This window comes from Arachis duranensis, chromosome 6 (genome assembly GCF_000817695.3).
Source record: "Arachis duranensis cultivar V14167 chromosome 6, aradu.V14167.gnm2.J7QH, whole genome shotgun sequence".
Lineage (NCBI taxonomy): Eukaryota > Viridiplantae > Streptophyta > Magnoliopsida > Fabales > Fabaceae > Arachis > Arachis duranensis.
Genome location: NC_029777.3, coordinates 109,590,635 through 109,617,797, shown reverse-complemented (window position 1 = coordinate 109,617,797; position 27,163 = coordinate 109,590,635). Strand labels below are relative to the sequence as shown.

At 32.6% G+C, this 27,163-nt stretch overlaps 4 protein-coding genes across 8 annotated transcripts; 1 reads left to right on the top strand and 3 right to left on the bottom strand.

Annotated features, from left to right (window-relative positions):
• Positions 1 to 2,541: 2,541 nt before the first annotated feature.
• On the top strand, positions 2,542 to 8,243 carry LOC107495810 (uncharacterized; the record flags this gene model as incomplete). The annotated part of the gene is given in 15 exon segments (XM_016117006.2): positions 2,542 to 2,882; positions 2,969 to 3,194; positions 3,284 to 3,529; positions 3,639 to 3,757; positions 4,098 to 4,196; positions 4,326 to 4,413; positions 4,573 to 4,802; positions 5,010 to 5,191; positions 5,390 to 5,589; positions 5,889 to 6,227; positions 6,359 to 6,460; positions 6,581 to 6,878; positions 6,996 to 7,144; positions 7,231 to 7,515; positions 7,777 to 8,243. Coding segments are annotated over 15 exon segments (3,105 nt in total). The 3' UTR covers positions 8,020 to 8,243.
• An 83-nt stretch (positions 8,244 to 8,326) lies between these two features.
• On the bottom strand, positions 8,327 to 12,769 carry LOC107495713 (uncharacterized). The gene is made up of 6 exons (XM_016116879.3): positions 12,654 to 12,769; positions 11,842 to 12,107; positions 10,940 to 11,198; positions 10,051 to 10,230; positions 9,030 to 9,185; positions 8,327 to 8,646 (listed from the first exon to the last, which is right to left on the bottom strand). The coding sequence occupies exons 1-6, from the start codon at positions 12,681 to 12,683 to the stop codon at positions 8,482 to 8,484; spliced, it is 1,056 nt and encodes a 351-aa protein (XP_015972365.1). The 5' UTR covers positions 12,684 to 12,769; the 3' UTR covers positions 8,327 to 8,481.
• A 1,920-nt stretch (positions 12,770 to 14,689) lies between these two features.
• On the bottom strand, positions 14,690 to 17,734 carry LOC107495873 (probable inactive heme oxygenase 2, chloroplastic). Of its 2 annotated transcripts, none has more exons than XM_016117083.3 (5): positions 17,211 to 17,734; positions 16,637 to 16,860; positions 15,900 to 16,007; positions 15,657 to 15,796; positions 14,690 to 15,116 (listed from the first exon to the last, which is right to left on the bottom strand). In XM_016117083.3, the coding sequence occupies exons 1-4, from the start codon at positions 17,656 to 17,658 to the stop codon at positions 15,704 to 15,706; spliced, it is 873 nt and encodes a 290-aa protein (XP_015972569.1). In that variant the 5' UTR covers positions 17,659 to 17,734; the 3' UTR covers positions 14,690 to 15,116; positions 15,657 to 15,703. The 2 variants fall into 2 exon arrangements, with proteins under 2 accessions (XP_015972569.1, XP_015972570.1); XM_016117084.3 differs by having other exon boundaries at positions 14,690 to 15,113.
• A 466-nt stretch (positions 17,735 to 18,200) lies between these two features.
• Positions 18,201 to 25,097, bottom strand: LOC107495830 (uncharacterized). Of its 4 annotated transcripts, none has more exons than XM_016117028.3 (10): positions 24,043 to 25,097; positions 21,948 to 23,120; positions 20,719 to 21,813; positions 20,476 to 20,517; positions 19,825 to 19,901; positions 19,474 to 19,558; positions 19,316 to 19,399; positions 19,111 to 19,212; positions 18,935 to 19,033; positions 18,201 to 18,833 (listed from the first exon to the last, which is right to left on the bottom strand). In XM_016117028.3, exons 1-10 carry the CDS (start codon positions 24,817 to 24,819, stop codon positions 18,723 to 18,725), a joined length of 3,645 nt encoding a protein of 1,214 aa, XP_015972514.1. In that variant the 5' UTR covers positions 24,820 to 25,097; the 3' UTR covers positions 18,201 to 18,722. The 4 variants fall into 4 exon arrangements, 2 of the variants coding, with proteins under 2 accessions (XP_015972514.1, XP_015972515.1); XM_016117029.3 differs by having other exon boundaries at positions 21,948 to 23,117; XR_001593534.3 differs by lacking the exon at positions 18,201 to 18,833 and having other exon boundaries at positions 18,936 to 19,033; positions 19,316 to 19,370.
• Positions 25,098 to 27,163: the final 2,066 nt, after the last annotated feature.

Here is a 27,163-nt window from a genome sequence, read left to right as displayed (position 1 = left end):
TGAGTATAAAACTACTTTAAAATAATCATATGATGAGCCAACCAGCTATTGATTTTTTTTTTGGGTCAGGACCAGCTCTTGTGTTTTTTAGGTACTGTCAAAATCGTTTTTATTTTGTTTTTATTAAAGTGAAAGTTCACAAAAACATTCTGTAGTTTGGGCTTAGACAAAGCCCATTTCTAATAAGAATTGCCACACGCCAAGAGAGAAGAAGAAATCCTGACCAAAAAAAATAAGATGAGAGAAGAAGAAAAAAAAAAGAAAAAGGAAAACGGCGGCATTGGGACAAAGAAATAAAAGAGAACGCACGCACGCAACAGAAATGTTTAGAAACGAAAAGAAAAACATTTAATGAATGTGAATGAACCAAGTTTGAAAAACCTCATTTGCCAAGCAACCTCCTTAATCTTATCGTATCTTGTCAACAAAACAAAACATTTCACACTTTATTGTAATAAAACATTAAATTAAGCACTTTATCCTTTTTTTTTCTTTCTTAAAAAATTAATTATAATACATGCCTGTGGTTTGTGTTATGTCTGTGGTTTGTGTAATTAATTTCTTGTGTGGCGTCAATTGCGTATAGTAATAACAATGAATAAATTAATCAATGTACTAATGTACAATTACTTACATTGTCGTGAATAAATAAGAATAACTAAGGCACAAATAGAATAAGTTTTTTTTTCTATTTACTAGAATTATAAATTAATAATTTTGGTGTTATAATTTTTTCATTTGACTAAAATAATAAAAAAAATAAAAATTGAATATTATAAAACTTTAAATGATATTTTTTATGATTTTTTAACTATTAAATTATAATTTTTATTATATTATTTATAGAATAATAAAAATATCCTAATAAAATGCTAGTATAAATAAATTTCATACCGACTAATATTAATCATTTTTCAAATATTTTGGAGAATAAATGACCATTTGTATTAATAAAAGATGAAAACGCTGACGTATATATCCACACTAAATTGAAACTGAACTTATACCCACACAAGATGTTTACTATGTGACAAAAAACTCGAATCCGCGACCTCTTAAGTAAGTACAGAGAAATTATACTATTTGAGTAATAACTCCCTGGACAAAATACAAATATATATTTTTTATAAAAGTAAAATTATAAATAAATAATTTGAAGAACAAAATTAATTAATTAATTAATTAAAATAAAAAATGATGGAAATGGTGGTGGGTGTGTTATGGTCGCAGGTTCAAAAGAATATGCCGTTGTTATGTTCCTCTTCCTCACAAACATTCTCAGATGCCAACTTTGTGTTGTGTTCTTATGCACTCTTACTTCTATTTTCTTCTCATTTCTTTAATTCCTTCACATGCGCGCTTTTTCTTCCTTTCTCACCCTCCTTCTCCTCTCTCTACATAGATTAGAAGGTAATCGCAATTTTCCCTCTTCTTAATTCTCATTTTTTTATTATTATTTTTATTGTTGTTGTTATTGTTATTTTCTCTTTATATTCAATTTTCGTGCTTTTCTTTTTGTATTGTTTAAACGTTGGGAACGTGGAGATTGTTATGGTCGGTGTTTATCGTGTTGCAGTTAAGTTTGAAAAATGTTTTTTTTTTTCTCTTTTTTCTGGTTATGATGTTACGTTGCGTTGTGTTTTTTTTTGTGGCTTTGAAGGTTTTGGTTTGGTTTGTTTCCTTATTTAAATGTTTTTCTTTGCTTTCTATGCTTCTTGTATTGCTTTAAAGTTTAATAAAGGAGGAGGAGGTAGGAGATTAGGGTTTCGGTTTCTTACCAAATTTGATTGGTCATGTTTTATTTGAAGTATACAACACTGGTAACTTGTGGTAACTGCTTTTTGTAGGAATTCAATTTTGGATTTTTTTTTGGTTATATATTTTGTTTGGTTTAAGTATGATTTACTCAGTTTTATTTGGTATTAGTAGTTTGTTGTAGACTTGTAGTGGTTATTTTTGTTGCACTTTGTGCTTGTAACCTCCATCTGAGGTTATTGTCTTCTACCTGTTTGATGTGAATCCTGAATGAACTTCATATACTTGTGGAAAATGTAAGGATGTTGAATTGAAAAGGGAGAAGTGTTGGGAAATGAAATGGGTTATGAAGTTATAAGGGATAGTGTTTCTGGAGGATGTGATTCTAGAAGATACCTAAAAAAGAAAGAGGATGGTCCATGGAAGCATTTAAGTTGATTTGACATTGGTTCATATATTTGGCTAGTTAAAGTTATTACATTTGATCTTTGTTCATTTGGTTGTTGTGGTGGTTGAAGTTGTTGTTCTTATGTGTCCTTTGCTTTGACAAATACTTAACTGAAAGTTAACTTCATAATTAGCTTATCATTTGATGTTATTGTTCTTCTATGTGTCTATATGTGAATAATGTGATCCCATTACACTTAATTTATACTAAAGTTGCTATTATTATAATTTTGTTCAGGATATTGCTTGTGGTGTTGCTTTCGTGATTTTCTTGAACGTCTAAAGTGGACTTCATCATTGCAGGAATTCTGATAAACATTACGGCACAACTATATAGTAATATATATAGAGATTTTTTTTATTCTTGAATGAGAGATTGGTATGGGCTCTGAAAAGCAGTCTTCCGGTTTTCTCGATACGATCAAAATGGAGAGGGTTAGAACAATTCTAACCCACACTTACCCTTACCCTCACGAGCATTCCCGACATGCTATAATTGCTGTTGTTGTTGGTTGCCTATTTTTCATCTCGTCCGACAACATGCATACTCTTATAGAAAAATTAGACAACAACATTAAGTGGTGGTCTATGTATGGCTGCTTGTTTGGGTTCTTTTATTTCTTTTCGTCGCCATTTATAGGGAAGACAATCAAGCCTAGCTATTCAAATTTCAGTCGATGGTGAGTTTCTTTACCACCGAATGTTTATGTGTTCTTTATGAAAAGTTAATTAACGGCTCAAAAATAATTCCTTATCTACTTTACAGGTACATAGTCTGGATTTTAGTGGCAGCAGTGTATCATCTTCCTAGTTTCCAGTCAATGGGGGTGGATATGAGGATGAATTTATCTTTGTTTCTGACAATATATCTCTCTTCTATATTGTTTCTTCTTGTCTTCCACATTATATTTTACGGCCTCTGGTATATTGGCCTTGTTTCACGGGTGGCTGGAAAGAGACCACAGATCTTGACCATTCTTCAAAACTGCGCTGTAAGTTTGAAAGGTGATTTATTTTATTTTATCTTTTGTATTTAGGTATAAAGTGTCAGTATTGTTCTGATGCCTCCTTTTTCTAACAGGTACTTAGTGTCGCGTGCTGTGTATTTTACAGTCATTGCGGCAATCGTGCCTTTTTAAAACAGAGACCACTTGACCGTAAGAATTCTAACTGGTTTAATTTCTGGAAGAAAGAAGAAAGAAACACATGGCTTGCAAAGTTTCTTCGGATGAATGAGTTAAAGGATCAGGTTTGCTCATCTTGGTTTGCTCCAGTTGGATCTGCAAGTGATTATCCACTTTTGTCAAAGTGGGTTATTTATGGCGAGGTACCCAATATGAATATATATGATTTGTGCTATCTTCTATGTTAAATCATATGTATATTTTGATTGTACTACTTTACTCATTATAGTCATAGTTGTTTTTGTGTTTTAGATAGCTTCTTGCAATGGTTCCTGTCCTGGTTCATCAAATGAAATTTCTCCCATCTACTCTCTGTGGGCCACATTTATTGGGCTTTACATTGCAAATTATGTGGTTGAAAGGTCAACAGGGTAAGTAATTGATTTCATCATGTGCTATTAGTGCATGATGAAAATTGTTTGTTGCATAACTTTTGTACGTAAGCTTTTTTTAGTGCCACCCAACTTTTCATAATTGAACGAGTTAAGGGTTAATTTTGTATATGTTGTGTTTCTGACAATGTATTTTATTTTCCCAAAACTGTTTATGTTTAGTTGTTTACTACTTCCCTTTGCAATGCAATTTGCACACTGCCATGAAGCCTAGGCTCAATAGAGCAGGATGCATATTACATCTTCATATTACTTTACATTAATATTTTCCTCATCAATTAACTTGATTGCTGTGTTCTTATGTTTGAAAAATTAACAGATGGGCTCTCACCCACCCACTATCTGTTAAAGAATATGAGAAGATGAAGAAGAAGCAGATGAAACCTGATTTTTTGGACATGGTTCCTTGGTACTCTGGGTATGAATTTAAAATATTATTATGTTTACCAATTACACTTTTTTCTTTGTAAAAAAAAATTCTTGGGGATTTTGAAGGTGCCCTTTGATTGCATTCTTACACTTGCCCTTAAAATACTAAATGATGCAGAACATCAGCTGATTTATTCAAAACAGTCTTTGACCTCATTGTATCGGTAACTGTCTTTGTTGGGCGTTTTGACATGCGTATGATGCAGGTAACATTTTATTTTTCCTTTAACATTGCTTATAATATTGTATCACTGTGTCAGTTTAATATGTAGTTTGAACCTTGAAGTACTTAGATTGTTATAGTGTATCCGATGAAGTATTCAATATACAATTACTTTAACTGAAACCCTTATGTTTATCAACAGGCAGCAATGAGTAAGGTTGACGATGACAATCATAATGGTGATATTATGTACGATCATTTTAATGAGAAGGATGATTTTTGGTTTGATTTCATGGCTGATACTGGCGATGGAGGGAACTCATCTTATGCTGTTGCACGGCTTCTTGCTCAGCCTCAGCTTCGTACAGTGAAAGATGATTCTGTGGTCAAATTAAAGCGTGGAGACTTGCTAATTATTGGAGGTGATCTCGCGTAAGTTTGTTATTTCTATTTATTGTGTCTATTGTATCATCACATGATTTGATTAAGTACTATTTATTTCCTATAAGTTTCATATGAATGATAAGTTGACTCATGTTGAATGTTGATGCTGCAGTCAATGTGTCATTTGAACATTTTGAAATGTTCTGTGTCCATCTTTTAGTGCTGTTTGATGATTTTGTGTCTGCTCTGTTGTAGGTATCCTAACCCATCAGCATTCACATACGAAAGGCGCCTTTTTGTTCCTTTCGAGTATGCTCTTCAACCTCCTCCTTGGTATAAAGCAGAGCAAATAGCTGTTAACAAGCCGGAGGTACCCGATGGAGCTGAACTCAAGAACTATAAAGGACCTCAGTGTTTCGTTATTCCTGGAAACCATGGTTAGTTTCAGCTCATGATTTGTGCTCCACCATATTTTATTCGTTCTCAAGGAGATTGTTCTAAAATAATTATTATTTTTTGATTTTGTCATTTAATCTCATCCTATTTTTGAGAGGATTTCTAAATTCCGTTTCTGCCTAAAGCCAATACGATGCAGTGATTATTATTGTTATTATTTTTAATTTTTTGCTTGTCAGACTGGTTTGATGGACTCCAGACCTTCATGCGGTATATATGTCATAGAAGTTGGTTAGGGGGATGGTTAATGCCACAGAAAAAGAGTTACTTTGCTTTGGAACTCCCTAAACGGTGGTGGGTTTTTGGGCTTGATCTAGCACTCCATGGTGATATTGATGTGTACCAATTCAAATTCTTTAGTCAATTGGTCAACGAGAAGGTATAATAATTTTTCCTTCCTCTTCTTTGTTGTCTTCTTACAACTTTATGTGATGGTGAAATAATTATTTTCTAAATAAGTATACTCTAAACTTAGGTAGAATAATTATTTTAGCGATCTCTTTCTTGTTTTCTCCGCAAACTTTTTACATAGGACTACTATGTTATGAGCATTTGAATAAACTTGCATTTTAAATTATTATATGACCTAGCAATGTTTGAATCATTTATTTATATGACCTATCTACATATTGAGTATACCCACTCTCGTCTCATGGTGCTTCTTTTCTCTTTGTCAAGGTTCAAGAGGATGATTCTGTGATCATCATAACCCATGAACCTAACTGGCTTACTGACTGGTATTGGAACGATGTAACTGGAAAGAATATTTCTCACCTGATTTGTGATTATCTAAAAGGAAGATGTAAGCTTCGAATGGCCGGGGACTTGCATCATTACATGCGTCATACTCACACTCAAGTAAATTCAGAGGGGCCTATCCTTGTACATCATCTACTTGTAAATGGTTGTGGCGGAGCATTTCTTCATCCCACCCATGTTTTCAGTAAATTTCAAAAGCTTTATGGAGTTAACTATGAATGCAAGTCTGCATATCCTTCCTTTGAAGATTCAAGCAGGGTACGTAGAATGTCTACATTATATTCTTGGGGTGTGATTTCTTGGACCCTATGTAACATGGGATACTTAACACCGGCTTCCCTTTTGCCTTTTCTAACACATGGTATAATATAATTTTTAACATGGTGCAGATTGCATTAGGAAACATACTAAAATTTCGTAAGAAGAACTGGCAATTTGATTTCATTGGAGGCATTATATATTTTATACTGGTCTTTTCAGTGTTTCCACAAGTGAGTTTCTGTTCCTTTTTATTTTCTATTTTTTTTCCCCTCCCAAATGTTAATTACGGCTTTTGTGCTACGGTCTTACCATTTGTCACTAAATAGTGTTTTCTTTATTTTGATTTCCAGTGTAAGCTGAATCATATCCTGCAAGAGGATACATTCCCGGGTCATGTTAAGAACTTCTTGGCTACTGTGTGGAATGAATTTATATACATCCTGGAGCACTCTTATGTGTCGCTGGCAGGAGCTATAGCTTTACTGGTTGCAGCATATTCTTTTGTTCCATCCAAGTTGTCGCGGAAGAAAAGAGCAATGGTTGGAATTCTTCATGTTTCCGCTCACCTTGCTTCGGCATTGATTCTTATGTTACTTCTTGAAATAGGCGTGGAAACATGCATCCGGCATAACTTGCTGGCAACTTCAGGTGTTGTTTCAACCTTTTCAATTATTTGTGTTCATGCTTGACCTTTGTCTCTGATGATTTTGTGTTAGGATGATGAGAAAAATTATTTAGTTTCACTTTTTTGGGTATATGATCCAGGGTATCATACTTTATATCAGTGGTACCGATCGGTGGAAAGTGAACACTTTCCTGATCCCACCGGCCTCAGAGCTCGTATTGAACAATGGACGTTTGGACTTTATCCAGCATGTATCAAGTACTTAATGTCCGCCTTTGATGTGCCAGAGGTTAGAAATGGATTCTTTTTAAGTTTCAATTTTACTTATCATGATATGATTATGGAGATGATTGTTTTTCTTTCCTCCCTTTCCAGGTCATGGCTGTTAGCCGTAGCAATATTTGTAAGAACGGGTTAGAGTCTCTTTCGCGAGGGGGTGCTGTAATCTATTACGCTTCTGTTTTCCTTTATTTCTGGGTCTTCTCAACACCTGTTGTTTCTTTGGTGTTTGGAAGCTACTTGTACATTTGCATCAACTGGCTTGGCTTGCACTTTGACGAAGCTTTCTCGTCTCTACGAATAGCGAATTACAAATCATTCACGCGATTTCACATCAGGGCTAATGGCGATCTTGAAGTTTATACCCTGGCAGTTGATAAGGTAACAAACTTTAAAACCAAAATGCACCAAGTAAAACTTATAATGATAATCAATAAATAGACTTGGATTAAAGAATTATGTTGCAATAAATAGTCAGTTATTGCAATAATTTGAATCTCTCAAATTTCTTTAACACATGCAAAGTAGCAACTAGCAAGGTTCTCAAACTGTCTATAGATAACACGTAATTTGTTATGAGTTCACAGAATTGTATTTTATGAACTGTGTTAACGAAAATCGATTACGTCTTTGAATGAGCAGGTTCCTAAGGATTGGAAGCTTGATCCTGATTGGGATGGAGAGACAAAAAATCCACAACAGTTGAGCCATTTGAGAAAGCATCCAAGCAAATGGAGAGCAGCAACTTCCAACCAGGATCCAGTGCACACAGTCAAAATTGTTGACCATTTCATTATTGAAACAACACAAAACAATAGTAATAGTAATACTCAGAAGAATGACACTGTATTACAAACAGATAATAGTGATAGGACAGTTCAATGATCTGTTGATCTTGTTCTCATAATTTGTAACATAAAAAAAATGTAGTGGTAGTAGTAGTTGTTGTTGTTGTTGTAGTAGATTTTGTATCTGTTCTTTGTCTCTCTTCCTATTCATCTATTCTGTAAAAAAAGGTAGTAGTGTAAATGTGCTAATCATGGTGTGTCATATAGGGTTAAAAATGGTGGGTAAAAATTATATGAAGCTACAAAATTTTATCATCTTAATCATCTAATACTTTGGAAAAGAATGTCAGAAGAATAATTTTTATGTACAAGTTACATAGAAGAGGCACTAATTGTTACACCATGCAAAATCAGCTCCTACCTTTCTATTTTATTCATCACTATCACACTTTAATTGAATATATTTCAACTTGTATTGAAATATACTGGTCCACAAAATGGATCAAAAAGTGATGGTAGCAAATAGAAAGAGATTGTGTGTGTTATGTTTCAATTTTCATCAGTCTGATGATAGAAAAGCTTGGTATTGAGTCCCTTTGAGAGCTTCTTGTAATTGTTCCCAGTTCCCAATTTGTTCTGATAATGGACCTGTGTGTATCTTCACTTGACGACTGTGCAAATCTCTGTGCGGTATTCTTAGAAATTCTTGAACATCATTCAGTTTCTGGATGTATATATGAAGAAATGTCAACATTGGACTCATCTAAATAAAATATATTTCATTATTAAAATTTTATATTACTAAATTTTTTTTAAGTCAACTAAATTAAATAATTCTTGTTCACAATGTACTAATTATATTTATCAAATTTAAGTCATTACCTCAATCTAATCTAATACTCATGTTTTAAGTACATTCATACTAAAATTGATTCCCCCACTTAATTCAATAATTGTGAAATTTGCTTAAATATCAAATATTAGATTTTTACTAACCTTTATAGAAAAAATATATTTATTTTTTTAACCAAACTTAAAAGTGAGAATTAAACATTGCAAAAAAGAAAAGAAAAGAGTGAATATTTTGGTGGTGGACATGTGCCTTACAGTGAGATTTTTCAGAAGATCCTCATAATAGAGAACAACGTGGTGAGTGTTGTTAAAATATTCAATGGCTTTTGAAGCTGTCTCTTCTGTTTCCTTCAGTTCTGATTCCAGTAACGTGGTGTTGATCCATGGCTTGTATTTGGCAAGAATTTTAGCCTGCAAAATTAGCAAACCCTAGTTGTTAAAATTTAGTAATTTTATTTACTCTTCATATCAACTCGGTAGATTAATTATTATATAGCACATGTTTAGTTTTACTTTATTCTAATTAAAAAGTGGCTTTTCAACTAAATGCTATCTCTTTGCAGCAGCAATTTGATTATAAACTTCTCACAATTTGCAACTACATGTTATTTATTTAGTTTTACTTTTCAATATATTAGAAAACCAATAAAGTACCTTTAAAAAAAGAGTACTCAATATTAGTAAACATGTAGAAAGCAAAAAAAAAAAAAGGATAGATAAGAATCTATTTTTTGAAAAGGAAAAAGTAGAAATTATTTTCTCCCTTATTTTTAGAAAAAGAAATAACATAAAAAAACACTAATAAATTTTACAACTTTCTGCAAATTTTAGTAGAAAAATCATAGATTTTAAAATTTATAAATAAAATATTATTCATACACTGAACACTCTTGACACTAATATAAAAATACAAATATTATTAATTAATTATATATTTAAATTATTTTCTAATTAACAAAATTAAGAGAACATATATTAATTATTAAAAAAATATTAATGTCAAGATAGTATCTTCTCCAAAGAGTGTATAGGTGTTACGGAGTTATTTTTTATTCCCCTTATGAATTTTTTGGTAAAAATAAATAAATAAAAAAAATTCATGCAAGAAATGAAGAAAGTGAAATGGTCATTCTAAGAAAAAAAAAACAAAAAAAACTTGTCTTATTTAATATTAATTAATTATAATATTTAATAAATATTAAATAAAATAAATTTTAACTTTTTTATTAATATTTTTTTGTTATTAAATACTTCCCAAAGTAAAATATGGAAAGACCTCTAATGGAGAGTGAACATGAGACTTGTGGGTTCCATTCAATGGCTTGGCATCTTTGTCATATGAATTTGCTAAAACAGATACCATTCTGCGAAGCAAATTTCTTCTGAAAAGAAATATTACTGAAACCTTTCTCCTTTCAAAGTATTTCACTATCTCCTCATGATTCTCCATCAAACCCTGAAATATATTATGTAGTGTATAACATAATAATCACATCTTCGGAAAATTACTAAATATCCACACTTTTTGTCAATATAATTTTTCATTTATAAATTATATGTACTATTTTTAACCATTGAATGAATACATATATAATTTTATTAACTTGTGTCATTTTATTACCTCTTAGTAAATTCTAGTGGTATTAATTTTTATCATCATCAAATAATTGTGCTAGCTAGCATGATATTACACTTACACTTTTTTATAATAAAAAAAGTTTTCTAATGATGTAAACAATATTACATACGGCAATGAGTTATAACTTATAACTCAAATGGCATAGTCTCCTCGTACTCATTTAAGAGGTCATGTTAAAAAGATATCCTTCTTCATTTTTCTTTTATCTTTTATCGTATTTAATTAAATATAATTTTTATTCAAATACAAAAAATTAAAAATTAAAAAACTTAAGGAAAAGTAAGATTGATAAGTAAAAAGAGTTTGATACTAATACACTGTTAACCTAAAATTATACACAGTTCCATCGGATTTATATATTTAAAATATTTTTGGAATAAGTAGTAAATTTAAATATTAAATTTTACTGATATAATAATAATACACGACTAAATGTGTGTGTAAAACTCTTTTATATTCGCTTTTAGCGTATAAAAAATTAAACCAAATAAAAAAAATTGAATAATATATATTGATTTGTAGAAACCTGATTGAGCATCCATTTGAATCCCAAAGCTGAAGTGCATTGATTCTTGGAAGCACTAGTGAACCAATCAAGATTGTAAAGTGTGTCCATTGTCTTCAAAATTGAAGAAACATTTTCTCTTCTTTTTTTCAAAGAGAATATCTCTCCATTGGAGCTTACATTGCCATGGCTGTTCAAAAATGTCTCAAACCATCCACTTCCTGATCTTTGCATTGATAGGATCACAAAAAACCTAACAGGATTACATGCACATTCCTCTCTGTATTCACATCCATAAATCATTGATTAATTATTAATTAAATTAAACTCATGAAAAATAATCTCATTATTAAATAATATAATAAACCCACAAAACAATTTTTTTAAAAAAGAAAGCAACAAGTGATGATCATCCCTAATATTATTTTTTATATGTATATAAATCTTTACCATATTAATAATTTCAATATTTTAAAACTTAATAGTGATCTAGCTAGCTAGTAGCTAGTCATGTATAATTAATATGTATGATCAACTAATTTTTTTTTAAAATAAATTCTTATTAACATACCAAAATACAATAAAAGAGATAGGCTTGTATCAAAAAATGAAATACTTAAAACAAAATCTTGTATAAAATATAGGAAGAGTTTCAAGTATACTGAAACACCCGTATTTCAGTTATTTTAACTGTTTGATCTAAATTATAAAAAAATATATATAATATATTAATTAAAATCAACGTTAAAACAACTGAAACACCGATATTTTTGGTACACTTGAAATTTTTTCTAAAATATATCTGAAAGTATTCATAACGATACATACATCAAATATAGATTTAACAGCAATACTTTGAAGGATAGGCTTGTATGAATTATGGCAAACAAATTATTAAAGAGAAATGAAGATTATTAATTTACCTGTTATAAGTTTTGGGTTGTGGATAATGCAAGTAGGGAAGTTCCCATTGTTCCACACCATAAGGATAACAAGATGATGAATGGTTATTATTACTATTAAAGACTTTACTTCTAAGTTCCAACAACTTTGTATTTGCTCTAATAATAACCCTTGGATGCTCTAAATTAATTGAGCAAAGATACATTCCACAAACTGCAGTGATGACCAAAACTACCAACCCATATGTTAATGGAGATTTCTTAATAGATTTTATGTCCACATAGTCCTGTAATCATGAAATTGATACTATATTATATATATATGCCATTCATATGTCATAATATTATAATAACTTTGAAGGAAAAAAAATAATATCAAAATAGATATAAATAATAAGGTTCTCTATCTTAGCTATTATACTTGAAATGAAGCATACATAAAATCTAAAAGCTTATTCATTAAAATTTAAAAGTAGGAGGCTAGAAACTTGTAATAGTAATAACATGTTTAAATAAACCTAATCAAACCATAATGTATAAACTATACATACCAAACTCATATTTATTCAATAAAAAAAATGAATAATCTTCTCCTTTTAAGAATTTAAGGAATCCGTCAATACATGAAAACTAATTTGGCAGCTGAATGTAAGTCCAATGATTTGAATGAGAAAAAAAAAAGAGAAAAATTTCAAATAATTAAGAAATATATAGTTCTTCAATGATTTGAAAACAATAGAACATCTAGAATAATTTGAAATATAAAAGAAATTAAAATTACCATCTAATGATTTATTTGGATTAATATATATAATTAAGTCTAAGTCTCTCACCTTGTGAATAAGAAGTGTATCTTCAATCATCTTCTAATCTTCTTCAAAAGAAAGCTAAGAAGGAAAGAGAAATTAAAGGACAAAGACAGAGACCCTCTTCTTCCTCTTTGATTTTGTTGAACTCCTCAAATCTATGCCATGTTTTTGAAGTGTTATATATAATTACATATATATGTTCATAGTTTCGAGGTTTCCACATGAAGTTCTACGTTGTCAAATTCTACAATAGTTTGCTTTGATATTATAATATTTAGTTTCTTTATTAAACTTTTCAACTTAATCTACACGGAAGACATAATAATCATTACCAAAATTTTTAATATATGGCAATATATATGAACACCTGTTTATTATGCACAAATTTTACGTTAACTGGTGTGTATAATATAAATTGAATCCAGATAATTATATTTATATTATATATTTGTAAGCGTCAGTTGAATTAAAAAAAAATTATGTTAGATAACTAATGACTTTTTGAATAACATGAAGGACGACTTCTAAAATTGGTTCAATTCAGGTAAAATACATTATATTTTAAATTATTTACCTAAAATTTAATATTAGAATAATCATTCACACACTTAATGAATTGAACATCTAATATATCCATTATTCACATTATTTAATATTTTCATTGTTTACCTATATTTTTTCTTAAAAAGATGTTTGCTGTGAAGAATTATTCGATGAGGAGACAACAACAAAAGAGAATGAAAAGTCTAACATCAATTAAGTTCTTTGGTATAAGGAATAGTATCAAAGTCCAAGAAAATAATAAAGAAAAAAAAAAAGAAATAGTAACGTATTTCGAGAACAGGGTCACATAAGAATTTAAGATTGCTATTTTGTTTTTATTCAGAGTAAATAAACTATCATTTTTAATAATAAAAATTTAAAATTTAATAAATTTATTCTAAGCTTTCAATAATTTAGTCTTTTATTTTATTTATTTGGACTTTGGTCACACTGCTGGTTGAGTAGCACAAGAAAATGGGTAAGCACTTTTACAGCCGTGTATCTAGCTGAGACTGTGTCACATGAGAGCTTAATTTAAAAGAATAAAATAAAATAAAGAAATAAATGTAACAATATTTGTTATTCATTTGTTTTTATAGTTAAATAAATTTATATATATTATATTGTCAAGCATTGGATCTAGTAGCATTGTATTAACATCATGAAAATATAAAACCAAAGGTGACGAGAATAACACAATCACACAGAATAAATTCTACAATGTTCTAATATAATAATGAATTAATGAGGAGACTATATATTTTTCATAAAAAAAGATTATTAATAATGAATTAATGAACTGTGTGACACTACTTTTTTTCCCCACCTAAAAGATCAGTTGATAAATAAGAAAACTTCAACTTATTATGATTATTATGTTTGGAAAATTTCATTGCTAATATGTAATGCACGTCATTACATACTGATAGTTGGCGCCATGATAAAAGCATCACTACTACTTATCTAAATAAATTATTATGTAGATTCATAATTTAATGGCATATGAACAGCTGTATGTTACTATGACTTAAGGTATTCGTCAAATAATAGTTTATGCCATTTTATGCCTATCAAGATTCAAGATCATAATTTAATCTTTATAACAGGATTAACATCCATGATGAAATAAATTATTTTGAAGAGTCATATAAATATTATTAGCTGTAAGAAACATAAAGTTTAAAATTGTTCTAAATCATTGTTAAGAAATTTTCTTAACACAAAATCATTATTAAAAATACTTATGTTTCATTAAATATTAATATACTTATAACTAAACGCTAAACTACACAAATTGCATAGGTAAGCATATAATTCTCGGGCGGAATTATAAATTTGTACAACTATTGTTTAACTTCGGTAGCTTATACATTATATTTTTAGGGGGGAAAATATTTTTAATGCACCAAAGATGTAAAATATTTTATAATCATATTCGTCCTTTTATATGGCTATTAAGTATTAAGTATTAACACAAAACATAAAAACATAATAAATTTTTTGCTGATGTAATAATATATAATTAAATGTATACGTGAAATATCATTATGCTAACGGCGCATAAATAAACATTAAATCGATACACAATTCAAAACACAAAACATGCTTCTAAACTTTCTAAATGTTTGCAGAGGCACTTACATATCATTTACCAATCAATTTATACAAAATTGCGAACTTTGCTTGGAATCCTATCTAGTCATATGGCAATCATGAATTTCATTAGCTACTAATAACATTCAAATTACTAAAAAAATTTCATGTGCTGATCCCAAAAATGAAGCCACATAGAGAAGACACAAGTTGGAAATAACGGCCATAGTAGAATCTTTATATCTTCAGTAATAATACTATAGTGATGATGAATATCTCTACAACTATAATATAAAACTTTTTGAGGTCTTCATCTTGTTGGCCAAATCCATAGCCAATATAACGCACCTGCTAAGAAAAATGAAAACATTATCAATATTTGCTATGAGAAAAATGGTTGCCAAAACACATCATATGCCGATTGCCATGATTACTTAGGCCTAAACAATAGATTACCATAACTATACCTGCATTGAAATGCAAGAAAAAAGGATATTTTAGTGCATTAAAATATGAAAGCATCAATTTCTTTTAGTAAATTATATTGACCTTCCCACTTGAAATTTCACACATAGCACCCCTTGATTTGTCATGCCTATATTGACCTTCGGAGAGGTCAGTGTAATGTTGTCTTGACTCTTTGAATGTCAATGTAATTTACCCCATTTTTTTCTCTTTTTCTCTTCAGTTTAAGCACTAAAAGCAAAATAAATGTTTTTTTCATTTTCTGATTGACAATGATCATCATTTTCTAGGAAAGTACCAAGAATATATATATTTTCCAATAATGCATCAAGCATTACTAAGTTGGGATAAACTCTCCTTCATTAACTAAAAGTCCAAAATATCAAAGTTAGTTAAGGGAAGAATAGGTATTTCTAGAGGACATACCATGGAAAATGTCAATGTTGTTACAAGGAAAGGATACAAAACTCTCTTCATAAGATGATGAGACGGACAATCTGGCTCAAATACCGGAATGACTTGGTTGTTTCTCTTAAGCATTTGTTTTTATCATCTCGAGGCCAATGCTGCATCAACCAGAATCACCAGTAAGCAATATGAATGTGTCAGAATCTGAATTTGATGCTGACTTGCAAAAGCTATAAGTAAAAATGATTATTAGAAGTTAACCTCTGCAAGCATGTTGAGATTCTCGCGAACACCCTTTAGCAACTCCGCTGGATCACCTTCCCACCTATAGAGTTCTAGCTCCTTCCCTTCGAAGATCTTTTGAGAAACCTGAAAGAAACAACAAAATGATCAGCTTTTCGGTCATGTTCAGCAATGATGCAGACCTCCTACACGCATTAACTATGTCTGTTCAGAAAGAGTACTGATAAAACAGTACTCTCTCAATTCCCTTTTATCTATCACTTTCTTTTTGTTCTACGGATGTATCCAGATATATTAATCTAGGGATGTACCAATAATGTGACAGTGACAGGTAAAAGAGAACAAAAAGGATTAATTGTTGCAAGTTTTATTACGTGACGAATTTATTCAATTATTTTATGAGCAAAATGGTGAAAGTTGCCTTCTTGCACTCATATATCTTACCCACAAAATCTTTCAGAAGCTCATAAATACACAAAGAAATTCAGGGCACCAATTGGTAGAATTGGTGATTGCAAGGGAGCTAAAAATATTCTATCATATCTATATTCATCTACACAAAAAAATCATCCATAGGCTCATAGATACCAAAGCTATCTATCACTTTTACATGGTTAATTGAAATCAACAAAATATGATAAAATGTATTAGAGATGATATAATCATTCATGATGCCTCCTCCGATCAGCTTAAGTTTTTGGGATGAGTGGTTTCATGACAAAATGATACGATGACAAAGAGTATAATCGTTGTACCTGCTTTGCTATGACCTGACCACCGGCTATGTGAGAAAAATATATGTTGTAGAAATGGGAGAGAAACAAGGGAGGGCTTCTCTCGGCAAGTTCCTCCAAATATTTGGCATAAGTCAGTCCCGGCGAGCGAGGATTCGGAATCGCAAGTCCTTGCTGCTCAAACCCTTCCAAATCCTTTGCAATCCCTTCTGACCTTTCCAACCCAGTTTTCCTAAAGTAAGCATCTGTAATACGAAAGTCGTCAACACAACCGAATTTTCCCCTCCAAAACAACCAACCGTTAATAGAAATTATTGTCAGCATCACAGCATTATAATTTCAGAAGTTTCTACAGCTGCAATAGCACTATAGCAGTGCTTTTACACTCAAAAGTTTCAACAATCCTATTATGCTCCTATTGATCCATGCCATTCTCGAGGATTAATTCAATTACCAGTTCAATTAATTTGGCTACTATCTATGCAATCGATTACTTAGATTCGAATTATGATAAATTGACAAAATAGTGAAAATACTAAAAAAAATTAAGGTAAGAAACGCAATCTATGTTAACTACATGAAGAATTAAGCTTACAAGAGACGTGATCAGAGTCGTCGACGATGCGTTCGACGGTGTTGAAGACAAGTTTGGAATCAACCAAGTAACGGAGGAAGCCTTGAACGGATGGATGCCACGCGTCAGAAGCAGGACCGTTGGATGATGATGATTCTTCTTCTTTGTTTTCGGGGGACTTGGGAGTAGCATTGTTGTTGCGAAGCCTCATAGCAACGAACCTCATCTCTTCGGTGATGCCGGTTGTCTCTCCAGGATAGAGCCTCCGGTACCTGTTCCTCTTCTTCAACGGAGGAGTAGTGGTGGAAGCGTTGGGATTGGGAGCGCATAAGCATAAGGAGAAGGTACGAGTGTTAGTGATGAAGTTGAGGTTCTTGGAAGGTGAAGTTGAGGAGGTGGAGGTGGTTATGGTGGTTGGTGGTGTGGATAAGCATAGTTGAGGTTGAAGAGCTTTTGCCGTTAGCAACATCTCTCATGCTTTGCTTCTGCTATCTTAATTCGCTTCCCAAATTTCTTTTCTTCTCTTTTATGTTCGTTTTTTCGCATAACACTTAACACTACCTAAATTATATCAAATCTAAATTAATCTCACTTAACTGAAGCTATTCATAGATTCTCCAGAATATGTGCTAGGCTTATGATATTTTTAAAATATCTTTTAATTCATTATATATAAAAATTTAATTTTAATTTACTGCCGGTATAAAATACATACAATCATATCTATTTTTTGAATGATTATTTACAAAATTTAGTTATAATGTATCGAAATTAAATTTTATATATAATTCATAAAAAATATTATTTTAAAGATTCGAATTCAAATTTTTTTAATTATTGAATTATAAACCATTTATCATCTTAACTCATTTTTTATTATTTTTATAATATTTAATAAATAAAAGAGTGAATTTAAAGTTGGCAACAAGCAATAAATTTTTTTTTTAAGAAACCCAACAATGTTTTCAGTTCAGTCTTATAATAATTATTATTTAACTTTGGAATGCACGCAAAGGGGAAAAAAGTTGGTAATTCAATCTGTGTAATGAAATAGGTTAACCTCGTACTAGACCATCTAGCTTGTGCGAGCAAATAGGGAAGGACAAATGCAATTATGCAGAGAACAACATATGATTGTTATGTGAAAATAATCAATAATCAATGATATATATACATAAGTAATGATCATATTTCCTATTTATTATGTACAAGAGACGCTGATTACAAACCCCAAAATAGCAGACCTACAAGACACAAGGTTCATGAAAATTTGAAGCAACAAATGAATGATTGGGGAATGGAAATGTACAACTAAGGCCAAGCCAAAAAACAAATGAGAAGGCTTGCAAGAAATTTGTCAGTCCTAAACTTGTTAATGCTATCATGCTACGATCAGATCTAACCATAAGATCTATGAACTTCTCATGCAGTTGACATGCGAATGTCGCACACCAGAAGCCGTGTAAACCGTACACCTAGCTGAACTCTTTTCAGAAGTATTTACAAATCTCGCAAAGAAGCATCATCACAAGCTCAAGTATAGAATGCTCTCAATTTCTGTAAGAACTTCAATGTCTCTATATATGAAGGGTCTGCGCGGCTCAACGGCTTGCAAGAATTTATATGATCTGTTGACTCCAATACCTGTTTCAAAAATTTGAAGATACGTAGAAAATAAATTAAATTGCAATACTGCAAATAAATTATTGAATTCATTTTCATCTGCGATTTCATAATATACTTACAACTAGTTCCCCAAATCCTGGATATGCAGACTCGATTGGTACAATTTCCAGTCGGAAGGCCCATCCACCATAACCTTCAACAATTGGAGTTACCTTCGTCTGCAAAAACAGCCAGCATTAAACTCAAAAAAAGACAACGCATACACAAACAGAAAACGCTATGAACTGCTGACCACCTCGCAAAAACTGAGAACATCAAGCATCCCTTTCTTGTGAAGGTGACGAATATAGTCATTAAGCTGTATCAATCTTGTAGACCCACTTCTTAGCTCCCCAATCTATTAAACATTAAAAACTCTTAAAGATCTTTCAAACGTAGCAATGAGAAAGATTAAACAATCATACATAGTCGAATGTTAACAAGTGACTTCTGATACTAACCGTTGGAGCAGGACGTAGCACAAGGCCCATTCGCCAAGGCATATCTGCAAGTTTGCTACCAAAATGTGGGCAGCTATAAAACACCTAAAACCGAACTAAAGAATAAATCAACAGAAACGGTCATTTCTTAAGCATATAATTAAGGAGTTCAAACTTACAATTCCTTTTGTATTTTTCACAAGATTATCATGTCTTTCCTCCTTTGCTTTATAAAGGATCTGCTTCACAACCAAGCCCCCCATACTGCAAAGTAGAGAAAAAAAAACCACAAAGGGAACAAGGGAAAACACAGTATGAGGCACATTATAAAATTCAACAAATGATGAGATGCAAAGATATGAAAACTGCAATTCCACAGTCAATAAAGCAATCTCTTAAGCTTGAGCTACTTGCACTACCAAAAATGGCAAAAACTTCCTCTGCGTGCATCATTCAACTCATGAATGTATAGAAGGCTAAGTGCAGTGTGTTTAAACATGCAATGTGAAAAATCCAGTAGCCATACCAACCTGTGAGTAACAAAAACAACAGGCCGATCCCCAATTCCTGCAGCAACAAGCTTCTCCAAGAGCATCGAACTAACTTCCTGCAAAATTAAAAAATAAAATAAAAACCATGTTGGTTCCTTTTTACTATATTCCGGTTCAGAGTAGTTGCAGTGGAAGTTGTCACTGTCATGTGCCCTTAATTTGCAAGCCAGATGATAACTATCAAAATTATGTCAAACTGAATAATGTAGAAAGAATCTCACAAGTTATAATCCCTCCAATTGAACAATAAGTATAACTTTAAAACGAGGACCAAATTTTTTTAAAACAAAAATCTTATTATATAAACCAATGTATTTCAGAATAGTGCTAGTTTTGACAGCATCCATTCTATAATATAAAACTATCATATATGTGATAGTAGGGCCTTAAAGAGCAACTGAAGCAAGGTTGGCAAGCCAGTTTATTAAGTATAGGTTTAAAATTGATAATTTTCTACAAACCCTAAAAAGGCTCATCGAGGATGAAATCCTGGTATTGCACACAGCAAAGTTTTCACAACTTCAAAGAAGTCTAAAAAGTCACGATAGTGATGAAGAAAATAAAATGACTCCATTTCTTAATCCACTAATATAATTATAAATAAAGTGTGGAGGAAAAAAAATATATAACCTGAAGCGGCAAGCTAGCTCCAGACCACTGTGTGAGGTTAGTCTGCATAAAGCATTTACTTGAGAGTTAGATGTAGAAGAAGGGGATCCCACACAAAACAAGCTCTAATAAAGCTTTTAGAGCTAACAACAATGAATAATTCAAGATTCAGAAACCAAACATGTCAGGGTCTAACTAAGGCAAATATTTCATGATCTCTTTTTAAGTTTTTATAGAAACATCTTAAGCTTTACTATGGAAAACCTTGTATTTGAGAGAAAACATGCGAGCCTCAGCAAAATCACTGGAAAGCCATTCACTAGGCCAAAAGGTTCCAAGCTTTCCTGCCTCCTCATCAATCTTCTCCACCAGGGTATGCATAGTTGAGGATTTGTCCTCGGATATGCGCCATGTTTTGTAAGGCCCACCACGGAGGCCATGGACAAAAACTACATCTATGGCAGGAGTATTTGCATCTAGCTTTCTTTTAGATGAATTTTTAGCGGAAGTAGCCTTAGATATGTCTTCTGAGGAATCATCTTGTCCATTTGTTTTTTTGGGACACCTCCAGTGAGGAAGATGAGGATTTATCAAGAATATCATGTCGTCATACCGAGGGCAGAAGTCATTATTACTTGTTACACCACCATCCTTATGGCTTCCATTATCAGGTGTTCCATTAAGCTGGTCATTACAAAAAATATTTAGGATTGTGGCCCTCGCATAGCTTTGTAGTTTAGGGTCACTGCAACCTGGGATTCTCCCATTAGCACAATCATCAAGCCATTTGCACCAAGTTTTATCAGCTATAATAAACTTCTTCACTTTGGGAAGAAGAGAAAGAACGGTCAACAGCCGAGCAGCATGCCTGCGGATATGAGCTGTAGGTGGAACTCGGAGACTAGATGAATCTTTCGCATCAGAGATAGGTGGTTCTCCATTGCCATTGGATTTCCTCCCCTGCCCGTCATGTGCTCTAGATGATGCATCATATGCCTCAATTGCAGCCAGCTTTTCATAATCATCATTCAACAAAAACCGCCTTAGCAAACATAAGATTCCAAAATCAACAATCATCTCCTGACAAAGAGAGTCTTCATAACAAACTTCAGTCAAAGCCTTAATCCCTTTCAAGGTAGCTACAGCAGAATCTGCAGCATCTAATTTAGGCAAACTATCTACTTTCAAATTTTTAAATGCTGCTGCTAAAGGATCCAGAGCAAGAAAATCAGCCAGCGGGGATGCATCCGCAGTATTGGAAGTAGTTTTCAATTGTTTTGCAGACAGAATAACAACTGCACTAGCTAGCTGATTTGCAACTTGTGCAGCAGAAGCAATATTGGAGTGATTGATTAAGGTCTGCAAAGGTTGACACAGGTATATTAAACTGTTGACTTGGAATTGCAACAGCGCGATTACAACATGAAATGTCATTTTTGAGTTCAATGCATATAAATCATCATGTAACAGAAAGAACAAAATCATTCCCATACCTTCACATTATCACTTTTAGGTTGACTGGTTTGTTTATCATTTGATTTCTTGATGGAACTTTGCACTTCATTTAGCAGCATGACTAACCATCCTTGAGAAACTGGCACAGCTTTTGGTCCATGGTCTTCTAATATCTGAGAAAGAATCTTTATGGCTGAAGATTGTATAGCATTAGAGGAAAATGTTCCAAAAACCCAAGGAAGAAGAATGCCTGACCATTTTTGACCCTCCTCAAGAGACAAATGGAAGTCCCCAGTACAGAGTAGTTCTAATGCCTTTGCCATTGCTTCTTGCACTTGCTTATTCTTTGATGTCTGCTTGGCAATGTCTCTCATTGAATTTAAACCTTTATCCATCACTATCTTCTGTGCCTCAGGACTTCTCTCGACAGATAACAGAAAAGCAGAAAAAGCTACCTTGGCCAGTGAAAAGTCTTCATGCTTGCAGGCCTGGGATATAGTAGAAAGAAGACTGGAACTCCAATCAGAAATAGAATCATTCAAAGGCATATTGCAGTCTTCTAACAGCAACCATGCCACCAAACTTGCATGCCACTTGACAGATCTCTCTGGTGCCAATAAAGCAGACATGATGGCGTTTCCATCTTGGTCTAGTTCTTGAATCCGAGATCTATTCAACTGTGAAGCCGTTGCCCAATTTGCCAATGCCCAGGATGCAAAAGGAACAGCAACATGTTCATAAAGCAAATCATCCCAGAGACCAGGAACTACAGCAGCGGACATATCATCTTGTGCTAATGAATTGTCATACTTACTTTCATATACGAGTGATTTAGGAGTATAATAATGCTTTAACAGTTCCTTGTGGCTGGAATTAGAAATATTGACCTGCATTAAACAGCTGGTCCTTGAAAGCCCTAAGACAGTGGTACCACCTTCAAGTATCTTGATTCCAATCCCTTTCTTTCCACTGTCACCACTACCACCATCATCATCTTCGGGTGGCTCATCCAAGTGCAAACCCCCTTCCTCAATAACTTGTAGAGCAGCAGCAATGTCCCTGGTCTCAGCATTTCCAGGCAATGACGGCTTAAAAGATACCTGTTCTGCATTGTTGCAGCTGGATGTAACAATGTCCATAATTGCAGCTACCAGCATACTCCTACCCTTCAAAGAATCCGATATATCAAGCGCACTGTGTCTTGAATGCTGCTGCCATAGCAAATAGCGCAACATACAATGTCAAAATCAGAAAAGGGCACAATCAACAATAGTTAGATTGAAGCTATCATTCATATAACATATCCATGGCAGAGAAACCAATAAATATATTATATGATATATAAAAACAATGATCAGATTATATGGGGTAAAGTATACTTTTTGTCCATAACATTGTGATTTTCTTCAAACACACCCCAAACGTTTAATCCATTCAATTTTGTCTCTAACATTTTTTCATGTCAAAATTATGCCTAAATGTTAAATCCATCTAAAACGTTAGAGACAAAATTAAAAATATCCAGGCATAGTTTTGACACAAATAAAAAACGTTAAAGTTAAAATTTAATGAACCAAAAAAGTTAAGAACAAAATTGAATGAAATTAAACATTAGAGCTATTTTTGAAGAAAATCGCAAACATTAGGGACAAAAAGTATACTTTACTTAATTATACATTACATCTCGAGCAAATAAAACAAAGCAAGATATAATTAAGGAAAGCGCAGGTTCCTTTCGGAGAGGTATCAGTATCACCTTGGGAAGCTGCATTTCACACTTTGAAGCATAAAACAAAATAAGCTTGTTAACTAGTATTATTCCTAAACTTGTGTCCTTAGTGCACTACTAACAAAATCCCACAGCTACAGAGAGATTTTGTTATATATCTGCATTTATAACATGACTCAAACACTCCTACACTAAAAACATAATTGAAATACACATGCATATGCAAATCCTAATCCTAACAGTACCAATCAAGCTTAGTGATATGTATATCTTGGAATTAACTGATTATTTCTCTAAAATCTGCGTTCAAGCTAAAATAAGCTAGTACAAAACGCCGTTAACAGGATGCTTACATAACACAATGCACAAATAAAAAAACCTTACAACACATAATCAAAATTTACCTTCTTGTTCTTGGAATTCCGCCGAGGCTGGCACGAGAAGATGAACCTCAGAAGTTTGGGAATGGCGTGAGGCCTTCCAAGCACGGCAGCAGAGACGTTAGGGTCCGCAATAAGGTATGCCAGCGCCCTCGCCGACTCCGCCTGTGCACCGCCGCCATCCTTGGGAGACGTCACAGACTCCAACAGCCAATCCACGACGGCGCCTCCGCCAGCTCCAACGATCGCCGCCCTGCGTCCAGAATTCGCAGCGGCTATATCAGCGAGCAGCGCCGCGACTCTTATCTCAAACCCTGACCGTACCTCGTGGTTCGCCGACGACAATACCGACCGCAGCGATTGCCACAGCACGGCGGCAGCTGCTCCCGTCCGCTGCGCGTGGTGGAAGATCTTCCCGAGCGAGTCCGCAGACTTCTGCGCTGCATTCTCGAGAGCACCACCTCCGTTGCCATGGTGGTGATGATCGGATTTCTGCTGCAAGTTGAAAAGCGTGATGGAGGCGACGACCGCGGAGACTACGGCGGCGGAGAGGGCGATTGCGGAGGCGCGTGAAGGAGAGTGCTGAATGAAGAGACGGTTGTTAATGCGAGGAACAGGTGGAGGGACATTTTGGGAATTTCGAAGATTAATGTTAATATCATTTTCACCGTTTTGATTATTATTATTATTAGCAAAAGAAGAAGCAGAAGAGGAAGAAGAAGGTGATTGTGATTCTGAAGAAATACTTCTTTGACGAGGGAGGCGAAGAAGGGGTCGCGTTCTAGAACAAATTCGGTGCATATTTTTTTCTTTTTTTTTATATTCCCTCTCTCTTTGTGTATGAAAAAAAGAAGAAAAACAAAAATGGTTTTAGAGTAATAAATTGTGATTGGAAGAATTAAAAAAGGAAGTGAAAGAAGGGGTTTTGGGGGTTGAGAGAGGAAGGAAGTTGGTATGGTATTTGATTTGATTGACTTTGAGTCTCTTTGTGTAGGAAATGAAGATGGAGAGGTTAGAGGCGAATATGGCGGGAGAGACCATATCTCTCTTATTCTATTTTGTTGAGTTAGAAATGGAGCATTGTAGATGGACCTTTCCTTTAATATAATTACATATCTATTCAGACCAAAAATATAATACCATGAAAAACCAAAAAAAAAAACCTAAACTAAACTAAAAACAAAAACAAAAAGACATCTATATCGTTTTTCCCTTTTTTTATTTAACGAGTTTAAACTTTAAAGCTATTTCAATTTTCAACCCATCCAAAGAAAATTAGAAAATCATTCCAAAAATTAATTTAATCGGACAATAAATTTGACACTCGTTGTTTTTCTTTTCGTGTAATTTTTCTATGATTTGAATATGTGAGTTTTCTTTAATTTCAAATGCTTTAATTTTATTAGAGATATAATTATTTATTTATATTATTTTATTAATTTAATTTTTTTAAAATAATTTTATGATATAATATAGAATATCTAATTTTTAAAACCTAAAAATCTTAAATTTAAATTTTATTTGCAAAAAAAAATATAATATAATAATAGATACTATAAAAAAATTAGGATAAGTACTTTTTTCATTTTTAAGATTTGAGGTCAAAATCAAAATTATTCTTGACCTTTTTTCTTATTAAAATCATCTTCAACGTTACAAGACATTATAAAATCGTCATTTTCTACTTCAATTTTATTTTTTTACCAAATTATCTTTATTAAATAATAAAAATAATTAAAAAATTAAAACAAAAAATAACCGCCCACCTCCTCACCCCACTTCCGTAACCCTTCACCCCCTCAAAACTCCAACCCCAATTCCAACTTTAATTTTTCTTCTTTCCATTTTCGTTGCCTTACTTATTCGTTTCTAGGGTTCGCCGTCGCCGTCGCGTCGTCATCGAGAGGGGGACCCGTCGGCACTGCTTCTTCTTCTGTGACTGTCTCTGCTTCTTTTTCTGCTTCTTCTTCTTCTTCTGCTTCTGTTTAAACTTTTGCTTCTGCTTGAGTTTATGTTTCTGCTTGTGATTTTTTAACTTTTTTTATTTCTGTTATTTTGCTGTTTTTGAATCTGAAAACTGAAATTGTAGTTGATGATTATTGAATTATTGTTTAATCTGAATTTTTTATTGATTTATTTTGTGAATGTTGCTGTTAATTTATTTGGGACTATTGTTGTTGGTGGAAAAAAAAGTTTTGTGAGTAATGAATGGCTATGGTGGCAATGGTGATGGTGGTGAGGAAAGGGAGAATGAGGAGAGGTGCGAAGAAAAAGAGGTGATGGCTATGTTGCTGTTAATTTAATTTCTTACTTCTACCTTTTGCTATGTTTTGTCTGCCTGGTAAAATGAAGAAGAGTGAGAAGCTGGAAGGAAATTGGAGAAGAGTGAGAAGAGGAAGGGGAGGAGGGGTCGGTGTCCTCCGACAGTGGTAATTGCCATAGCGAAGGTGAGAAGAAGAGGGTGATAGTGAAGAGTATAAGTTTTGTTTTAATTTTTTAATTATTTTTATTATTTATTAAGGGTAATTTGGTAAAAAAAATAAAATTGAAGTAAAAAAAGACGATTTTATAACATTTTGTAACGTTGGAAATGATTTTAATAAGAAAAAAAGTCAGAAACGATTTTAATTTTGACCTCAAAATTTAAAGATGAAAAAAGTACTTATCACTAAAAAAATCCATGATATAATACAAAATTTAATATCTAACCAGTAATTCAGACAATGTATGGTGAATTATACAATTCTCGTTCAAAACAGAATATATGATCATACTCTAGAAGCTGGCTTATAATAACCTCACATGCATAATAATATATATCCGATGATGAAGGAAAGTTATCAGGTGTACCTAGGAACACCGGTGTTCCTGTTGTTTTAACCGTTGATTTTAATTAATATATTTTTATAATTCAGATCAACGGTTAAAACAACTGGAACACCGGTGTTCCCGGTACACCTGATAACCTTCCGATGACGAATTATTATTGCATCTAAGTAATTAAAATTATATGTGATCTCTTTCATTAATTTTTATGTTGCCATACAGAACTCTTATTGTGCATCCAAATACATGAAGTTAATTTTCATACATGTATTATTAGTATAAAATAATTTTATAAAAATAATCAATGTTATATTTTTAT